At 56.3% G+C, this 11,230-nt stretch overlaps 1 protein-coding gene across 1 annotated transcript in view; it reads right to left on the bottom strand.

Annotated features, from left to right (window-relative positions):
* Positions 1–1,569: 1,569 nt before the first annotated feature.
* Positions 1,570–11,230, bottom strand: part of SPNS2 (SPNS lysolipid transporter 2, sphingosine-1-phosphate) — a gene marked incomplete at both ends in the record, with an annotated part of 32,763 nt that continues 23,102 nt past the window's right edge. Inside the window, 10 exons of the mRNA XM_084239254.1 lie at positions 1,570–1,612; positions 2,092–2,255; positions 2,344–2,442; positions 4,197–4,262; positions 4,624–4,813; positions 4,923–5,075; positions 5,349–5,491; positions 6,682–6,748; positions 6,981–7,132; positions 10,995–11,131. Of these exons, the coding sequence (XP_084095380.1) occupies positions 1,570–1,612; positions 2,092–2,255; positions 2,344–2,442; positions 4,197–4,262; positions 4,624–4,813; positions 4,923–5,075; positions 5,349–5,491; positions 6,682–6,748; positions 6,981–7,132; positions 10,995–11,131 (1,214 nt within the window). The remainder of the gene's footprint in view (positions 1,613–2,091; positions 2,256–2,343; positions 2,443–4,196; positions 4,263–4,623; positions 4,814–4,922; positions 5,076–5,348; positions 5,492–6,681; positions 6,749–6,980; positions 7,133–10,994; positions 11,132–11,230) is intronic.

The following is an 11,230-nucleotide window of genomic DNA, read 5'->3' as shown; positions in this document are numbered from 1 at the left end:
TGTTGGCCTCTCCCAGAGGGCCTCATCCTCCACCAGACTATTCCCCGGGACAGGAAGCTCAGTAGATGACTGCTTCCTCTGGCAGCCTGAGCCCTGGCTATAGCTCTGTGGATTCTGGGAATAGTCCCCTGGGCCCTGCCCCTGGAAAAGGCCCAGCCTAGGGGCAGCAGTGGCTTCCTGACTTCTTGGGGGGATGTCAGGGAGGAGATGGTGAGCAGAGGGGTTCCAAGGGCCCTGTAGATCTTAAGCCTGAGGGCACGGGTGGTATGTATATAGCTGCCACCAGGGCCTTCACCCCTGGTGATTCCAACTCCCTTTCTGTGGGGGTGGTCCCCACCTGGGAGACCTCCAGGCTGAGAGCCAGCCCAAGGCAGCGGAGACAAGTGTCTTCTGAGTGGTCGTCCAGGGACTGGGTTCCAAGCTCTGCCAGGTCGAGTCCAGCATCCCCAAGGTTGGAGACCCATCTGACAGGCTGTGGTGCCCACACACCAGCCTTTCAGGGATCCTCAGAACCTGAAGTGCCTCCCGGAGACCTGAGCCACCCCTTTTCTGTGCAGTCTGGGAGCTGTTGGGTCTTCAAAGCTGCAGATGATTTCTTGCCCAGCAACCTGCGCGGGCGAGTCCAACCCCCTGGCCACAAGGTCTGGGGAGGGCAGGGTCTGGCCCAGGACCGCATATGCCAGTGACAGGGCAGGGTCTCCTGATACGCCAACAGGGGACTGTCTTCTCCTTGGGCCCCAGGGGTTCTGCAGCCCAAACTCAGGGCTGGGAGTCTGTCCAACCACATGACTCCAGCGTCCACTGCCTTCCAGGTTGCTTGAGATCACAGCCTCTTGGAGCCACGGCCACTCAGCTGTCCCAGACCAGAGAGGGTGGGTGCCCAGCCGAGGGTCACACAGAAAGCTAAGGGACCGTCCAGGAGGGCCGGCCTGCCGGAGGGCACCTCCCAGATTAGGGAGGAGCAAGTGTTCTTCATTGTCCCTGCAGCACCTAGAGGGAGGGGGTCAGAGGTCAAAGATGGGGCTTTGGGAAGGGCATTTCAAAGTGCTCCATTTTCCTTGTTTGAAGTTCCAGGGGCATGAAATGGGTTTGGGTCTACTGGAGCCAGGGAGGGGTGGGGATGGTGACCTTGGGTCTGGTGCTGCCGGGAAGCAGCAGCCCCCAGAGATCAGGCTCAGAGGAAGGTCAAAGTAAGAGTCGAGCCCTGGCACCTCTTAGAATTTGGGAGGACAGAATCCAGGACAGAGCAGAGAGTTCCTGGCCAGTCCCAGCTCTGACCTGTGCCCTCAGCTCTTCAAAGGAAGAAGGCGGGAGCTGATTTACTGGAAGAGGGAGGCTGACCCCCTCCCACAGATCCATCAGTCAATTTGGGCAATGTTTCAGGAGGAAGACCAAACCCCAGGCTGGTGGGATGTGCTCAGGCAGGAAGGGACTCAGGAGGTGCTCCTGCTTCCAGAACATCCCTGAAGGCCCAACCAAGTACAGTCTAAAATGCTTCCTCTCTCACCCAACCCTGACCCTTCCCTCACAAAGAGCCCTGCCCTCGGCCCCCTGCCTGCACTCACCACCTTAGACTTTCACGGATGCTGGCGGCATCACCAGTTGATTCACCCTGGGGGAGAGACGGGCGGGGGTCAAGTTGGCGGATCAGCGGGGGCCGGGCCCGGGCACTGCTCTGGCACATCGCATCACGGGGGCCGGCTGACCGGAAGTGCTGGGCAGGGACCTCGTCAGTCCCAGGGGGAGGTGGGAGAGGCCAGGGGTGGGGAGAGGAGAGAGAGAGAGGAGTAAAGAGGAGAGGAGAAAGAAGTCAGAAAATAAGAAAAAGAAGGAGAGGGGTCCCAGCTCTGAAAACCAGCTAACTCCAGAGAAGAACCACAAAGAGCCTGAGCCACCGAGGACTCCCACCACCCCAGGCCAATGCTGGGTGTGAGCTGGAGGCAGCATCACAAGATAGGAAGGCTTGGGGAATGGGCCTGGACCCCAACAGTCAAGTGACCTCCCCACCCCAAGCAAACCACTTCACCCTCCAACCCCCCAGGCAGGGGGCCGTCACAGCCAGGACAGCAGGCCCACCCCACCCCCACTCACTGCTGCTCTGCCTTGGTGCGGTCGCTGAGGAAGAAGAGCGCAGTGGCGAGGAAGAACATGCCACCCAGGACCACCACGAAGGGGCACAGCATGAGCGCGTAGCCCAGACTCAGGAACTCCCAGAGCGGGGAGTCCTTGGTGCTCTGGCGGATCACGTCAGAGATCTGCAGGAATTGGGGGGTGGGCATCAGTGCAGGGCCACCTCCTGAAGCCCATCACCCACCAGCCCCTTCTGCCTCCCAGAGAACTCACAAAGCCGATGAGGTAGGGGCTTCCAGCGTCCCCAAGCAGATGGGAGGTGAAGCTCTGTAGGGCCACGGCAGTGGCCCGTCTCGTGGGGATGACCACATACTGCGGAAGAAGCTGCAGGTCAGAGCCAGAGCAGCCAGAGCCCCCACCTGACCTCATGCATGAAGCCTGCCTCCTCTCTCCCCCAACCCATGCACCCTGCCCTGTTATCTTAACCCCCAACTCTCTTAACCTGTCCCTCCTCCAGCCAGGCCTCTAACTTGTGAGACCAGTTTGCTTAGGCCTGTCAGAGAGCCAAGTGCAGTGATCATGGGGAAACTGAGGCCCAGAGGCATAAATTCCTGGAGTCAGGCAGTGCTGGGACCAGAACCCTGATTACTCAGCCTCTTGCCTTTCCGTCCCCCCAGGCTAGACCCAACTTGCTTCCCCTCCATGAGGAACTGGCAAGACAGAGGCTGACTTGGGATAGGGGGGTGATGAGGCAGGACCCTGCCCAGGAGCCTCCACTTCATCCAACAGCCAGGCCCAAATGCTCCTCCCCCATCAGACCCAGTAGGCCCTGTGTCCAAGTTCAGCAAGGAGCAGCAGTTTGCTCAGTGGGTACCCCTAGACAGGCCCCTGCCCCTGAGCTCCAGCTGCCTCATCTAGTCAAGTGCCAGCCTTTGTGGACGGTCTGCAAGAACAGCCAGTGCCTACTGGGCACCCCACTATGGAGTGGGAGGGAGACCTGGATGCAGCAGGATTGCATGGCCCCATTTACAGCAATAATTAGTCACTTGGCTGTGACAGTAAAATGGGACATGATTTCCCTGGGACCCAAACCCTGTTGGCAGCTGGGGCTGCCCCTGGGGGCAGAGGCGAGGGAGAGAGCCTGCCCTGCATCAATAGCAGCTGATACAGACTCACTCCCTCACTCAGACATGTGCTATGACCCCCACCCCAGCCCTGCCATGCACCTGCATGGACTGGTGTCGGGGTGGAGAGAGGGGGAGGAGGAGATGCAGAGAAGCTCCAGTCATGCAAGATAGGCTTCCTGGAGGAGCTGACAGAATCCCTCCCCCACCCCCAAAACACACGCACACACATGCGCACACACATATGCATGTACACACACATATGCACGCACACACAGGGACAACTGATCACCAGGCTTCCAGGGTTGATTCCCTCTCCTGCCCCCAGGCCTGCCCAAACCCTCTCCCCACCCTTGTTTTCTACATTCCCTTCTCCCAACCCTCTTCTGACCCTGACTTGCAGGACCCCCAGGACAGGACCAGGTGTCACCCATCTCCCGCTACCCCTTAACTACTTCAATTTACCAGGGCCACAGTCCCTCCCAGTTCCTCCCAGGCTGCACCCGTCCCTGCCCAGGGACATAAGAGACAGCTCTTTGTCCCTGGCTGGCTGGTCTGGAGTCCATTGTTGGCCCCGTGAAGACGGGCTCTGTCCACCCGGCCCAGCCGCAGGCACTCTCAGCATGCCTGGGACCCAGCCTGAGCTGGGAGGGGCAGGGTTCATGGAAGCTCAGATCCCGGGGGAGGAGCGCTGGCTGGCAGCTCCGCCTCAGTGCCAGCCTGGTACTGCCAGCCTCCCAGTCACAAACCTGAGCCTGCAGACGTCCCCTTCCCCACGCCACCCCCACATCCTGCCCACTCAACCCTCTGATATCAGGCCTGCCCCAAGCAGACCCCAACATCTCTGTTCCCTCCCTGCCTCCAGCTCACCTTCCCTACATGCCTTCCTTTCCTCCCACACCCAAGCCCTGCCAGCTCTCCCACCTCTTCACCCGTCCTCCCCAGCTGCCCCCCAAAATCAAGAGGCCTAGGACAGCACGAGGCAACCACAGCCTGCCTCACCATGAGGATATCCGCAGTGATGGCCCAGTTAGAAAACAGCAGCGTCTCCCCGACAAAGATACAGATCTGCCCAGGAGAGATCAGAGTGACCATCAGGGCCCTGCCACCCACTACCGGTCTGGGCTGTCCCCCGTACCCTGCCTGCTGGCGAGGAGTTCCCCCACCCCCACCCCAAGCGCTCCACCTGTCCCTGGGACCCTGCATCTCCCAGCAGTCAGGCTCACAAGGGATTTGTGGATTATCAACAAGTTTCAATCCTTGCCCACCCAGAGCCCTGAACAGGTCCTGGACAGAACAGGGGCAGGCAGAGAGAGGACTGGCACCTCCCCACGGGGCGGGAGGGTCCCACAAGTCAGGCTGCATCTGCAGTTCCAGGGCCCTGGCCTGGCTCCCACCACCACCCTTGCACGCCCCCCATTACACTCACATAGGCCCCCACAATGCTGGTCTTGGCGGCCACGAAGATGAGGCAGATGAATATGGCAGAGCCCAGCATGCCCACTGCACACACCAGGGGGTCTGCCCGCTGCGTCCGCAGGCGGCACCAGCGCGTGGCTCCTGCCCCCGTGACCACACCCAGAAAGCCCGTAAAGCAGGTGATGGCCCCGAAGATGAGGCTGTGGGGACAGAGGGCAGTGGGCGTGGGTTGGAGGGGGCCGTGGCTGGGAGAGAGGAGCTGGTGCTCCATCCAGCGCCCCACCACCCCGCCACCACAACCTGGCCCACCTGTCCTTGGCCCCACAGGGCGGGCTGCTGCATGTCTCTGCTGTCTTCTGCACAACTTGGGCACGGTGTAGGTAGAGCGGGATCCACATGGCCAGGGCCCCTGTGGCGAAGGACACAGCCGACGTGGCCAGGGAGGAGAAGACATAGCTGCGGCTGGGGAGAGGCAGGACAGTGACACTGAGTGGAGGGGTTTGTCCCAGACATCAGAGCCCAGGAGACTGCCTTCTCTCCATCACACCTTTTGAGGCCATTGAGGTGGCCTCAAATGCCTGCCCTTGTGGGCCCTGGAGTGAGGGTTCAGGCTGCAGGAGCAATAAACACTCACGCCCAGCAGACAGCAGGGCCTCGGGAGCTGCCCCACAGGAAGGTTCCCTCATCTCAGCACCTCTCCCTCCCAGCGGATCCACCCCTGCCGAGAGCACTCACTTTCGGATCAGGGCCTTCATGTCTCGGAGCCATGAGGTCCGTGCCTTGAGCTGCCCCCCGAGCTGGTCAGCATGGCCTCTCTTAGTGGTGGGGACCAGGACAAGGATGAGCGTTCCTGTGATCATGCCCAGGATTGGGGACACCTGGTGGGACAGGCAGCACCATGTTAGCCATCAGAACCCAATGGTCTTTGTTTCTGCTGCACCAGGAGGGCGCACAGCTCTGGGGTAGCATCTGCCCAGACTTCCTGACTGCCCTGCCAGCAAAGCCATTGGGGAAGAGGTCAGTGCAGGGTTTGGACTGTTGAGACCAGGGGCAGGATGGGAGGTGGCACTCAAGGAAGGGATGGATGATCAGACAGAAGGAGAAATGGATGGACGAGTGGCTGGATAAATGTATGGAGAGATAGACAGATGGTAAGAGGATGGATGGACGGATGGAAGACAGGTAGATGGGCAGACATGGATGACTGGGAGAGGAGAGAGAGTTTCTGGGGACAGGGAGTCAGATACCAGCCCTGCCCAGCACCCTGGGGCTGGGAAATTTCCCCAAGCCAGCTCCTCACCCTGGGGAGAGCACTGGGAAGGGACTGGCCCAGCATAAAGCGTCTAGTTAACGGATCAGGTAGGTTATCATTTAGGAGGAGTCCATGTTCCAGGAGAAGAGAGTCTCTGGGGCCTTTTCATTGCTCCCTGTATCCAGCCCAGTATAAGGAACAGAATCTCCAAAGCACTAGGCCTCTTTCCTGACGGGAGGGGCACGTTTTGGCAGACTGGATTCCAAGATTCCAGCCCCTCCACCAGCTCATGAGAACAGGGAAATCTGTCCCCCACCCCCACTAGAGCTGGGAGCCCACAGACTGGGGAGTTCCTCTCCATGTCCCCCTTTAGCCCCCATCAAGAAATTCCACGGAGGCTGCTTCCTTCCTGCTTTTGAGGAAAAAACACTTTGTCTTAAGTTTCCGCTCCTCCGCGAAACTGGGGATCTCTGTTTCCTCTGATTGCACTGTCCTGGGCCTTGGCAGGCTTGCCCCAAATCCTCCCTTGGGACAGGAAGTGGCCTCAGACCCCAAGGGCCCCACACAGAGGGCTTGTCTCAGCTTCACCCAGCACCGGGCCAGGGGTCGAAGCAGGAAGCGCCAACATGGACATGGAATTTCCTGGCATGGTGGGAGTGTCCTTCATCCTCTCAGACTAGGGGTCCCCCAGGGTGGTGAGCTGAATCTGGCTCCCTCCATAGCTGGGTCCCCAACACCTCAACATTGACTTATGTAGAAGAGCCCAGATCCTTGAGGTGGGAAGCTTAGCCTGGGCTGATTTGGGGATGTCCTTACCCGCAAGGCCCAGTGCCAGTCTCCAGCTGCCTGCTTCACGCTGGAGCCGGTGATGTAGCCCAGGCCACTGGCAAGAAGACAAGCACAGTCAGAGAGGGGGTGCTCAGCAGCCATCAGGCCGCCTGCCCACCCCCACTGCACAGCCTGAGGCTGGAGAGCAGCTTCAGAGGCTTCTCCAATGCTGGCCACCAGCAGGGTTAGGCCACAGAGGGGCCAAACCTCAGGGTGAGGGAGTGGTCAGAGGTCCAGGGTGACCTTAACCAGATCCTCAGCCAAACCCTGGTGTCCCAGGCTCTCACCTTCCCAGCGGGATGGCAAAGTAGAAGACAGACAGCATGAGCGTGCGGGTGTTCTTGGTGAAGAGATCACCGATGATGGTGGGTGCAATGGTGGAGTAGCTGGCCTCTCCGATGCCCACTAGCCCCCGAGACAGGACCAGCAGCCAGAAGTGCTGTGGGGGAGAGGGAGGAAATGCTGGGTGCTGTTAATTCTTGGCCCCCGCTTTGCCCCCCACCCCTGCAGAGCCCAGAGCCTGGAGTTTAACCCATGCCTCACCAATGACTACACACCTTCCTGGTGAAACTGGGCCTCAGTTTCCCCCTCTGTAGAGTGGGTGTGATTGAATCTGGTTAACCCAAGGCTGGGCTAGGTCTTTTACAGGTTGAGTTGGCTCAGAATGTCCTCATAAGCACAGAGTCCCCTTGCCCCCAATTGTGAGACCTCCTCTCTGGGTTCAGGACCCACCTTGGGGGCTTCTGGTCACTCCTCCAGTTGCTGACCCTCCCCCAGGCAGGGAAGCTGTGCTAGCCCTAGCAACACTGAGGAGCCAGTGTGAGTGGGGAGTGGGCAGGGCAGCACCGTGGGCTCAGTGACCCTTCCCCATACACACATCAAAGAGAAAAGCCCAGCTGAGCTGGTTAGGATGAGGCCATGCCAGCTGCTGATGGAAATGCCCCCTTTGATGTGGACCCGGTCCCTCTGTCCCCCCAGCTGCCCAGGGCCTGAGAACCCAGCCTGGTCATCGTTCCCCAGCCCCACCCTGACCACCCATCCGGCCAGCGTCGCCCACATCCAGTCCTCCTCCTGATCTCTCTGCTGCCCTTTCTCTGTCGGCCCGTCTCTTTCCCGGCCCTCTCCCTGCATCGCTGGCGCGGCCCATCCATCTCCATGCCTCTCTAACTAGTACACTCTCTCACTCTGTCGATCCCTGGGTCTTCCCCAGCCTCTGCTCTGCTTCTCTTCCTGGGAATCATCTGTCCTCAGCCTTTGTCTAGTTCTGATGGACTGTTTGTCTTTCTTGTGTTGATTTGGATCAACTTTTTGTGTATTGTGGGTATTGGTCATTTATTATACATGTCACAAAGATCCTCATCATTTTCTTTGTCTGCTTTGTTTATAGGGAGTGTCACCATACACACAGATTATTTTGTTTTGTTTAATTTGATGCTATCAAATCTGCTGATGTTTCTTTAATGGCTTCTACATTTTCTATCTGGCTCAAGAAAACCTCCTCCATCCCAAGATGATTAAAATATTCTTATCATTTATGTTGTTGCTTAGATTAGAGAGAGAGAGAGCACAAGAACGGGGTGGACTTTTGCAACCATTCCTCGATCCCAGAGCAGCTGATAACTGAAGTCCTCACTGACAGGGCATGCTGTTTCCTCACTCCTGCCCTAGAAACTTCTCTCCAGCATTTCCTGTGACTCTGTCTCTGCCTTTGCTTGCACGTACGAGTACCAAGGACACCACTTAGTGTCCCCTGCATGCTTGTGCAAAATGAACATTAAAAGGACCATTCCACTCATCAGATCCTGCAGCTTGCTACTTTCAATCTTATTTTTTGAAAACCCACTTATGCTAGTTAACATAGGTCCAGTTCATTCTTTTGCTATCCAGAATCTTAAAGTACAAATGCACCCCCATTTTATCCCAGGACTCCCTCCCCCATCATGGTCATTTAAATTGCTTTCCTTTTTGTCTATGATAAGACTGCAGTGAACATCCTTGCATGCATGTCTCCCTTCATGCTGAAGCTGGAGTTTCTCTCTTGGGTATATACCTCGAAAGCAGAAGACTGGGCTGTAGGGACGTACAGTTAGAATTTTACAAAATCCTGCCATTTTGCTCTCCAAAGAGGCTCTGCTAATTTACACTCCCACCAGCAGTTTTAATCACACTTGGTATTGTCAGCTTTTTTAATTGTTGTGAATGTGACGGGTGTGAAATGGTACCTCATTGTTCTAATTTGCATTTTCCTGGTTACTCCAGAGGCCAAGCATCATCTTTCTTACATTTATTGCCCATTTGGGTATCTGCTCCTAGAACTGCCCATCCCTACCCTTTGCCCATCTTTCTATTGGATTATTTGTCCTTATCGATTTACAGTTCTGGGTTTTTAGAGTTTACTTTTTTACTTTCACCTATCTGGAATTTATTTTGAGTTATGGTTTGAAATGCAAACCAGACTATTTTTGATTGAGATGGATAGTTAATTTTCCCAAAACCATTCATCTGAGATGCAACTTTCATCCTACATTCAATCTCATAGGAAGAAGGACACTGTTTTACTGATCTCTTAGTCTAGCCCTCTGCTGTTTTAGTTAGAAAAGTCATATTGTGATAACTGACAGGGTAAGTCCCTTCTCATTGTTATTTTTCACAATGTTCTTGGCTGTTCCTGGGCATTTTCTCGCCAAATTAACTTTAGAATCACATCGCTAAGGTCCACTAAAAACCCTCATGGGACTTGGATTGTGAGTGCAATGAATTTATAGATTAATTGGGGGTGATATGTCTGTTTCTCTCTCTGCCTCTGCTTATCTTCTCGCCCGAGCTCCCCTGTCACACACACATACTCAGAGCTAGACCCAGCCCTGGCATCATGGTTCTGGATTTACTGGTCAATTCCAGAGAGCCCCAGAAGTCAGATGACCAGGGGCCTGGCCAGGGACAGACAAGGCCCACAGGAGCGAGGCTTCTGGTCCAGTCCCCATTTTTTAACGTAACTCTCTACCTAACACTCGGGGCCTGCAGTTTTCCTGACTGTCCTCTGTGAAGCAAAGCTGTTCCCCCAAACTTGCAATTCTCTCTGCCCTCACCTCCAGCCTCCCTTCAATCACTGTAAATCAGAACGACCTTCAGACCTTTCCAGGGCACAGCACTATCCTCAGGAGCATACCCAGACCCTCCAACCTGGTTCCTGCCTTCTTCCTCAGCCCAGATGCTCCCCTCCCTGTTCATTCAACTCTCCACCATTTCTGCTTTCATGGAGTTGCTCCAGCTTCCCATGCTCTCTTCACCAAAAGGCCTGTTTTATCCTACCTGCCCAGCTCAAATGTCACCTCCTCCTTCCCTGGCCCCATGGATTTCAAGAAGCTGCTCTCTCTTCAGGGAGGACTCTAAGCACCCAGCACATCTTGAAGACCCTGAGAGTAGGGGCTCCTGTCTCATCTTCCACCCCCAGCCTCAGTGTTCCCAAGGACAGGACAGGGGGCTCCTCACTTCTCTCCTGGGCTGAAAGCTCCCTGAGGACATATGTTGCTCTTCCCTCTTCCCAAGGGTTGCTCGCACACCCCTCTTGACAGGAAACTCACTACCTGAAAAGTAGCTTATCTCCTCTTTGAAACAAAGTACAGAAATAACCATTTATTGACCATCTGCCATATCCCAGAGTCTGGGTTTCCGTTAGCTCAATTTTCTTTCTCAAGCTGAGTGATAAAATCCCATTTTAAAGATGAGGAAACCGAGGCTCCACAAGGTTGACTAGGTTTCTCTAGATCACAAAACTGAGGGGGCAACAGAGTTGGGGTACTCAACCAAGAACAGTGGGAACCCAGTAAGAAATATCTTCTTTATGTTGAGCTGATGTTTTCTTCCCTAGGACTGTGACCCAAGAAGCTAGCTGGCCATCAGACAAAGAGCAAACTGGGTGAGGATAGGAGAGGCCTGTGTGACCTGGGGGTCACACAGCAGGGCCGGAACTAGAACCAAGGGTCAGGGCTCCTGGGCCACACTTGCTCCCTCTGGCCCGTGCATCTTTTCCAAATCAGAGCAACTCAGAAAGAAGCAGGAGGCCATGCAGGCCTGCAAGTGTCCGGGCTCAGGCCAGCATGGGGAAGGCCCATCCTGCAGGGCTGTTTATAAAATTGTCCAAAGACACCCCCCTTCCTGCTGTACCCAAAGACACCATTTGGGGCTGGGACCCACAGTCACGACTAGGACGGATCAATCAGACTAACCACCCCCTGGAGGCACCGGGGCACATGGAAGGGACAGGCGGGGTGCTGGGTAGGGAGCCTGGGCGGCCTCACCTGCTGAGGGATGAAGGAGCTGGAGAACGTGACCGCTGACCAGAAGAAAATGCCGCAGCTCAGGATCACCTTTCTGTTGAAGCGGTCGCCCAGGTAGCCAAAGATGGGAGCAGCCACCATGAAGCTGCAGATGAAAACTGCACGGAAGAGGAGAGCTTGAGGGGGTCCCATGTCCCTGTGGCCGAGCCTGCTGGCCCATGAGCCTCAGCTGGAGGCAAGTGCCAGTGAAACGAAGC

The sequence above is a fragment of the Talpa europaea genome (assembly GCF_964194135.1).
Source record: "Talpa europaea genome assembly, chromosome: 7".
NCBI lineage: Eukaryota > Metazoa > Chordata > Mammalia > Eulipotyphla > Talpidae > Talpa > Talpa europaea.
Note: the sequence above shows the minus strand (reverse complement) of the source record. Positions and strands in the feature narration are given on the sequence as shown.